General features: G+C 38.3%; 1 protein-coding gene across 4 annotated transcripts in view; it reads left to right on the top strand.

Moving 5' to 3' along the window:
* Aff2 (ALF transcription elongation factor 2) overlaps positions 1 to 8,268 on the top strand; it is a 450,392-nt gene extending 442,124 nt beyond the window's left edge. For all 4 annotated transcript variants that reach the window (XM_034485864.2, XM_034485865.2, XM_076919068.1 and 1 more), the window contains exons 19-20: positions 1,824 to 2,014; positions 6,213 to 8,268. In XM_034485864.2, coding sequence (XP_034341755.1) covers positions 1,824 to 2,014; positions 6,213 to 6,334 — 313 coding nt within the window. In that variant the 3' untranslated portion in view covers positions 6,335 to 8,268. The remainder of the gene's footprint in view (positions 1 to 1,823; positions 2,015 to 6,212) is intronic.
* The last annotated feature ends 1,289 nt before the right edge of the window (positions 8,269 to 9,557 follow it).

The raw sequence follows: 9,557 nt of genomic DNA on the forward strand, positions 1-9,557 counted from the left end.
GGAGTTAATTATAATTACCAAACAGAAAGATTATAAAATAACACATATGACCTATGAAGATAAAATACTAATTCTTGTGTCACTAACTAGCCCTGTTTGCTATTTGTTCCTTGGCTTGGAAATCCCCATATCCCATCCCTGCCTTGAGAATAAATCATGCTTTGGTGAAGCAGGAAAATATCTCAGAAATCATAAAAATAGTTGGGAAACCCTCACATGCTGTACACCACACAAATACATAGCAGATTTGAAGATCTGCCTTTCTACCAAGGCCAGAACACTCCGTAAGATAGACTCCATTGACATAAATACCTGAACTTTCTCTCATGATGGTAGGCATAATTTATATGTGTCTGAAAAGGAGGGTTTCAGCTTCAATTATTCACAGAGATTATTAATAGCACTTCAGCATCTTGGTATATGTGACCTATTTCCCAAATCAAATGTATGTGCCTCTCTGCTGTGAGCAGGTATAGACTGAGAAACACAGCCACCTTGGAGATGCCAGGTTGCCAATAATAAAGGACTAGAGATTGGAGCATGATATAGGGCCATTTGATGATGATCTGGGGTGGAAATAAGGTTCTTTCAAAGCAGGCAGAATCTTAAACATAGTTCGGACGCATTTCTGCTACTTATGTGTTTGTTTTGTTGCTTAGGCTAGTCTCAAATCTCTATCCTCAACAAACTTCACTTCTGAGCCTCTCAAGTATCTGCACCTCTAGGAATGTATTGCCACATAGGGATGCCTAATTGTTTTACTCCCTCAAAATGTCCTGCCCACAGTGAATACATTTGTGACTGCTCATGCATTCAGGCCTGTCTCTAAGCAAGTCTGTATCGAGCTATCCTAAGCTCAGGCCCTGAAAAACATTACCTCCCTGCTATGTGTACCCAACAGGTAACTTATTGTTACTGATGTTGAAACACTCAGTGAAAATGTGTTCATACATTGGAGCTGTCAAAATTAAGAACTTTGAAGCCTCCTCCTTATAAACCAGCATGATGATAAAGTCATCAATTAATAATCCATCTATGTTACACATCTTAAAAAATCCTGAAGTCTTACTTTCCTTTATAGCTTCTCCAATGCTGTACCTCAAGGGGCTTTGGCAAACTGCACTTGGCTTATTGTGGCAACTGTATTTGTAATGACCTGTCACTGTAGTTTGCACTAAACACTTTGAAGATAGACCAATATTGTACACCATGTCTTCTGTCAGTTACCATTCTAAAACAGGTAGAGAAAACATCAAAGCTCTGAGTGGTTTCTTTTTCTTAAACATTGTTATATGTCTTGTATACTCAAAGTATGAGCCACATTTATAAGTAGTATTAATGCCAAAGTAATATTTACCCAACTCTCTCTCCCTCCCTCCTTCCCTCTCCCTCTCCCTCCCTTCCTCTCTCTTCCCTATTTTAAAACAAAAAAGGCAGTGTACATAAGGGCTCTCCAATTTTAGAGGCAGTGTTAGAAAACTGAATAAAGATGAGTTTTTCTAGGGCCAGCACTGTAGACCTGGGTGGGTTAGTCAGATGATATAGAACTGCAGTGCCAATATGTTTCTCCTACACTAACTAGATCCTCTGAATAAATATTTGATGGTGACCAAAACTGTAGGATCTTGTTTGAAAGGGGCCAAAGAGATGTGGGCACTCATATGAAGTTCCATGCATCTTTATCGTACTAAACTTTTCTCTGGCTAGTGGTATTCTGAAGAGATCCCAGTGTGACAAGGGATCCTCCATGCTGTATGCATCCAAAACACTGCTGTCACTCTTCCCTACCAACTTAACGTGGCCTGTCTCTTTCCATTCTCCAGGAATACTCCATCCCCAGTGTCTCTCAACAATGTCTCTCCCATCAACTCAATGGGGAATTGTAACAACGGCCCTGTCACCATTCCCCAGCGCATCCACCACATGGCTGCTAGCCATGTGAATATTACCAGTAATGTGCTTCGGGGCTATGAACACTGGGATATGGCTGACAAACTGACAAGAGACAATAAAGGTATGATTATCTGGTTTACTCTTTGCCTAATGATGAGGATGCAGTTGGTCACTTGTACTTTGAAGGACTAGGTACCTTGTGCCTGTTGGCCTTATATTATTCAGTTCTGATTTCTGTGTCTTAGGTGAGAGGAAGTTAGCTTAGGGATGACACTGTAACTTATTTTTACACTTGAATTGATTCAAAGCCTAATAGTTATTCTCCTTTAAAGCTTAAACTAATCTAATATGTAATGTATTCGCAAATGACAGTTTCAGAATTTCATTCAGCAACAAGGATAATAGAGAAATAATTGCTAAGGCAAAGGAGTGAGTGATTCAAAAATTAATTAAGGTCCCCTTGGCTACTGTTTGTTTGTTGAAAGGTGAGGTGGAACTAAGGTCAGGTACCTTCATTATACTTGTCAACTACAGATGAATACATGACAACACAGTTTGCATTTGTAAGTGAGGACTAAAGTTCATCTGGAATTTCTTCACACCCTGACAGGAAGATCAAGGTTCTATTTATTCCGGGAAGACATGAGATGTGCTACAGAACAAATGGAAAGAAGACCCTGCTTTATCAGGGTCAATAGTCATTGATGACTTGTGCTGTTATCTGTGACCTCAACCATCATTCAGACTCAAAATAAAGCCTCACCAACCTAATGTCATTGGGAAGTAAAACCAAAACCACACTTTTACTCTGTCCATTCACTTGCTGTGGCTCTTTTAGCCCACTAATTACAGAATATCCAGTTGAAAACAAGATGGAGACTTCTGGTGATCTATTAGAAGCAAACCTAAAAGAGGTTACAAGCAGGCTAAAGTAATAGAACTATTACCAGTAGTTGTAAACAACTAGCCTCCTCCACAATCTAAGTTGCTTGGGGTGGACATGGATTTTGCTAGGTCGTGAGCAGTATAAGTTTCAAGGATGCAGGACACAGAGAGGGCAGGGGAGAGAGACACTCACACAATATATACACATGTACAGGCAGAGTAAAAAAAAGTTAAATTTAGGTGGAAAGTGATTTATAGCAGAAGACAACTCATACATCAAACTCTTCCACATACACACAAACATATGTGTACTCCCTAACAAACATGCAAGCATAGGAATACATGCAGGTATATATAATACATACACACAATTCTATGGTTATCAAAGCTCATTTCATTCTTTGAGACATAGACTTGACTCTAAAGCCAGCCCTCAACTTCTACTGACTCCTGAGAGTATATGCACATCCTTACATCTGTGTGTGTATACTGATTCCTAAGTCCCTGGTCCTATGTTGTTTGTTGTCCCATTTGTCTTTATTTTATAGATGAAGACACTGAGGATATTTGAAGCTAAAATTTTCCCATTGCATCAGACCTCTTTAAGTTTGCCAGAAGCAGGAGGAGAATGTCAAAGTATCTCATTTCAGAATCTGAGTTGAAACCAACAGGCCACTCTGCCCATCTAGAAAACATATTTTGAGGCAGGTGTTTAGAGACCTTTGGTAAAAGGCTTGAATGCAGTTATTTGAACAAAGGAAATTTTTATGCAGTCTGCTTTCCTAGACTTCTAGAAACCCAGATCTAAGTTTCCTAGACAACTATGCCCCCACAAAGGCTCTAGAACTGTGAACAAAGACCTAGGCATATTGAGATATATCTGGTTTATCTGGTTCTAATCTATCTTGTTTTATATCAATAACTGAGGGAAGTTTAATATTTATGGATTTCCTTTATAATTGTGTTCACTTTCAAAATCTGTTCAAGTAGTTTCTTCTAAATTAATGGCCAAACTTTTCAGGGGCAGCATGATGACTGTGCTGAATCTAGGGTGAAGTAGTACTAATCTTGTCATTAGCCTGCCAAGGAGCTGCTAAATTCTTTGCCTAATATTGAATACAAACAACACTGTCACTGTACCAACAGAGAGAATACATGATGGTAATTGTGCCACTGGGCTCTTCAGTGGCCTAGGAGGATACTCTAACGTGGAATGCTGTACTTACTACCGTTAATTCTGCAGACATGTCATTTATGACTTGCTTGGATGTGAGGAGTCTTCTAACATCTACTGTGTGTAGATAGAAGTGACATAAATTGGGAGCTCCTTTTTGGATAGAAACTTCACATCCTACTCATGGAAAGCTGTGACATTGAGATGGGCAGTGTTGGCGCTTTTGATAGAAACCCTCCATCCCAGCGAACAAGCGGTGGGCAGCCCATAAGGCATCCGCCTGCAGAGGGCGCGGGTCCCTCTGCGCTCTCTCTCTACCCCGTGTGTTCGAATCCCGCCCGCTCCCACTTGCTTCCTCCCGCATCTCGTGGGGGAAAAAAAAAGTTTAAAAAAGCCACCTTTAATCCCAGCACTTGGGAGGCAGAGGCAGAGGCAGGAGGATTTCTGAGTTCGAGGCCAGCCTGGTCTACAGAGTAAGCTCCAGGACAGCCAGGGCTACACAGAGAAACCCTGTCTCAGAAAAAAAAAAAAAAAAAAAAAAAAGGAAACCCTCCATCTCTGCCAGTGCATGCCCAGTCTTGCAGCTGCAGAGATTTTATTACAGAAGGTTCTGGTCCTGAAATAGGCCAATGGGCTAATCTACCTTCTGCCCTTTGATCAGAATGTCCTCTTCCCTATATACCCCAGCTACATATTACCCTATTGAAGTAGTCATTAAAATGGTGACTTGGCAGTCTGATTTAAAATGCCAAAGACAGCTTTGCACAGAATCTTTTGGGGGATGTCTTAGCTCACATAAGGCTCACATTCATTCAACAAAGACTAGTTGTTTAACATTTTTCTTAGTATTATGTTACCAATGAAAAAAAATTCAATGCCAGAAGTAATTTACTCTATTGTCAGCAGAAATTCCTTTTATTGCATTGCTCAGGTTAAAAAGTATCACATAATCAAATGAAGTTGATACCTGGAGAAGAAGCCCATATGTTCTATAAAACATAAAGAATAAACGCACTGTTCAGTGAAATACCATCTGCTGAGCAATCAAGTCCATGTAATCTACGCAGAGAAATTGTTTTCTAAGACGGCAGAAGGGTGTCTCAGCCACTTTAAAACAGTCTCCAGTTCCACCCCGGATCTGGATTTGGATTTCTCATCTTCATCCAGCACAGGCATGGTTTCTTATAGAAGGCTGAGGCTGCCTTTCCTGTGGGGATCTAACAAGAAAAAAATGTCAGTAAGACTTCTTGAGACAGTGTCAGACAAGTCAAGTGGAAAAAAGGGGTGCCTTGGGAGTTTTTCAGACACCATATAGTCTTCCCCACATACATTCCCTCAAAGCAGGCATTTTAATACTCAAGTCACACAGGTGAGTAGTTAGTAATGTAGCCTCAGGACATTTCTCAATCAGCCAGGAGTAATCATGTCATGTGGTAGATACTTGCTGGTCATTTTCTATCCCTACAAAATCAGTACCAAGACTTCCTACCTCAGACTCTTCCATGACATTCATTTAATGCTAGTTATATTTTCTGCTCAGCTTCACTGGAATTTCCTATACTTTACCAATAAAAGTCAGGAAAAAAAGTTCATTTGGACCAAAGGAAAATATATTTTCAACTTAATTACATATAAAATTAAAAACATCTTTACATCAGAGAAGTCATGATGCTTATTGGACCTCTTTGTTGTATAAGGAAGCTTTCACAAAAATAAAGTTATTATAGTAACATATTTGACTATTTATATATATATATGCATTCTAGAATACATGAATATTATAGTTTCATAAATTTACATAAATACGTAGTCAAAAATATGTGTGTATGTGTGTGATAATGTAACAAATTTCTAGAAGATGGTGATGCACTTTGAGAATATGATGTTTGAGAAAGAATATAGTGATATAAAAAAGTACTTACCATGAATGAACAGATTTAACTGAGCTTTCATTCACTAATCATAGTAACACAAACATTGTGTTGTTAAAATTTTGATATTCAATATATTCAATAAACAAACTAATTCATAGATATGATCCATATATGTGCGTGTATAAATGTCATAGATAGATACATAAATAATTTTGGTTCCCTAGTAAGTCATTTAAATTTTGCTTGATTGAAGGAGTAGATGGTCAGATAGATGACCAAATGAATCTTTTAATGCCCACATGATTGTAGTATTGACTAATACTATCTGGTGTATAGTTTTATGATGTTAAATGAAACCTTGACCAAGTACTACTCTGATTTTTCAGAATTCTTTGGTGATCTGGATACACTGATGGGGCCTCTGACCCAGCACAGCAGCATGACCAATCTTGTCCGCTACGTTCGCCAGGGACTGTGTTGGCTGCGCATCGATGCTCATTTGTTGTAGTGGGCACTCTGCCATCTCTCTCATCAGCATTCATCCCTCTACCTTTACCAGTGCCTTGATGGTCACTGGTGGAACTCCACTCATTTGGGAAAGTTCTCTTTCATTATGTTTGTTTTTATGCATTTTTGATATCTGTGAAAAACTGAAGTCATTGTAAGTGGACACTACAACTGAGAGAAGTGTATGTTTTATTTTTTAATATTTGATATGCATTTCTCATATCTCCTTATTTTTGTGCTTTATGGAATGAAAATCCCTACAATATTGAGTTAAGTCCACATGATTCAAAACAAAGAATGAGAAGCACATGTGATGATGACAGGTCCCTGAGAACTCAAAGAAGCATCTAACATGCATCTGAACAAGGGACCTACAGAGACCTTCGCAGTAGCCATTCCCCAAACTAGACTCTTGGGTCCAGAAAAGAATGTATCTCAGAATCCATTGTTCAACAATTTCTGTGGTTCCCACAGACTAAATCTTCAGGTGAGAACCTCCATTGTCAAACCCACAGATTTGATGTTCTAACCACATGATAAAATCAAGGGTAGCAAGCAAAACACAAGCCTAAGAATTCTACTCTTGAAATGACACACCACAAGACTCTTTTGTTAACTTCCTGTTCCTGGTTACCTATGCTTTTCTAATATTTTAATGGTGAGGAGGAAGAGAAATACTTAATTCAATAACTTTCTGATATCATCTGGTATAAACAGTTTAAAACTTAATTCCATACCTGAGATTGTCTTTGCACAAAACCCTCCTTTACAAGATGCACATCTATGTCATCAAAATTTCACACTTAGACTTGAGAAATCAGACTGGACTGAAAGCTGTCCTCCCAGAAATCTATGCCTTGGCCTCATTTTCAGCCAGTAGGCAAATCCATAACTTCATATATTTTGATAGATGTGCATATAAAATCTGTGGAATCAAAAGTCAAGTTATCATTTCTTAAAATTAATAATGCACAATTAATTTCCTATTGTCTTTCCTATCTAGACTTTACAAATATTACCCACATTTTCTATTTTTTAGATATTTTTCTTTCAGCTTTCCTTTATTATTTCTTTCAAAAGATCTTGGCTAAAATACAGTCATTGTTTTATGTTAAAGTTTATGTTAGTATAAGACATTTACATGAAAATTCCAAAGAAAACACTAAACTCTGTAAGTAATACCTTATTTTTCTTTTTATTAAATGAAAATCTTAGGTAGTACTTCACCCTAGGATCCTTGGAAAGATTCTTGAAGTTTGGGAACAGTTCATCTTATTTGGAGCATTTCCTTATGAGTTATGTCTATCTCTCCTTATGATCCTCTACATTCATCTTACGCCCCTAAAACTCACCCTGTAAATATCATCTTCAGTGTTCCAGCTCACCAGAAAAATTCTCCAGCTATAGTAAACACTTTGCATTCATTAGTTACTTGTAATTGCCTGATGGCATATAATTCTGTATAACCTTTAATCTGCTGAGTTATTGAATTCTATTCACTGAGTTATGACCAGATAAATAATAGATGTACATGAAAATTGCAAACTTGTATGATTTCTAAGGCAAGTCATGCAGGTCTATGATAAGAACTTCAGGCAATCACTCTGTATTCTCATTGTAAAAGTTAGGTACTTCCCTAGTTGCAAAAGAGCCAGATTTGAGTTCTGCTCTGATCATATTTGAGTTTAAGGCCCTTCGTGGTATAATAAAGTTATGGAAGTTGCATTCCAATGGCTAAAGCCATGCTGTTTCTACGGCTGATAGGTGTATCCCAGCAGCCGAAGCCTGCAGTTTTATGCTCCCAATATGGTTGAGCTTTAAGCCTACAGTTTCAGCAACAACGCTTACATATGCACATGCACAAATGAAATCTAAATTTTTTCTGTGCCTCTTAAATGAGGAAAATGAAAACATGAAAGACAGAACACCCCAAATGGGTGTCATATGAAAATTACATGAGCTGATGACTTCGCAGTAACTCAAGTTCTCTTTTTTCCATGGCCTACCAGGAAGCTTTCCTGGCTTAATAATGATGATGCCTACCAGCTTGACTTGTAAATTAAACCTACTCCACAATCCTAGGCCTTCATAGATTTACACACAGATTCTTTTTGAAATTAAGTCTCCAGGAACTAGAAATTAGAGTGGTAGGCGCAGTTTTCCATAGAAGCAAGCATATTGTCACATAAATGGAAGACTTGTTACTCTAGTTTCAGTAACTCATTTTCACACACATTGCAAGGAGGCAAGAGAATGCTTTATCATCTCTGGTGGCTGAGTATAAAGTGCCATGTCAGCAGTATGATTATCAAATGTGACAGTAGAGCTCTGGATCATCACCTGATCATTTAGTAGAACTGCTTGTAACATAGCTTAGAAACAAGTTAAACATGGAGGATGAATTACCTTCACATCTCTGGAGATGAGGTGTCTTTGGTCTCCTGATTAAGATTTTGTATTGTTTTCTAGGCACTCTAATCATCATGTTACAGATGGTGATATGCATTATGGGTGTTCAGCTATCTGCAGGATTGAAAGATTGAAGATGTTGTCAAGGGAATCTTTTCAGAGTAGCAGTTAAGTGGAAGGGATATGAGACATATGGATGGCAGTAACAGATTGTGCCTCTGGATGTTACTGGAGGCTTGGTGAGCCACATCCAAACAAGCCTATGGAGGTGTGGTGATGGGCAAAGTAATAGGCAGCCTACTCCCCCAACCCAAGCAAATACAAGAAATAATCCCAGCCCTACAACATGACCCAGGTAGGGCCAGCACTATGCCTTCATTTATCACACAAGCTCCAACCACAGAGAGTCTGACAAGTTTGTGTTATGATGTTGGCTTGGCTTAGTATCTTTAATTAGCTTTGGATTTTTTAGTGGTTTTGTCATATTACTGTCTGAGTTTTGTAGGTAGGATTAATTTGAAAAGAGTTTGATAGTGTGGTCCTTGGGGTAGAATTTACCTGTAAGCATGTTGTTAGCCAGCCTATAGACTGTTAATTACTTAATAATCTCACTGGAAAAACTAGTAGTTTTATATTCAGGTGACATAATTGGAGAAAGCAGACTAGCTTCTGTGGCTTTCGAAGACAAGGTTGAGATGTCTTTTTTTTTTTCTTTCATGTAGTGAAATGAAAAGATCCAAATCTTCAGTCAAAAGTAGCACAATAGATGCCATTGCCTAAAATGTGTTTTGCTGAGTTTTCAAATGGATGGATGG

This window comes from Arvicanthis niloticus, chromosome X (genome assembly GCF_011762505.2).
Source record: "Arvicanthis niloticus isolate mArvNil1 chromosome X, mArvNil1.pat.X, whole genome shotgun sequence".
NCBI lineage: Eukaryota > Metazoa > Chordata > Mammalia > Rodentia > Muridae > Arvicanthis > Arvicanthis niloticus.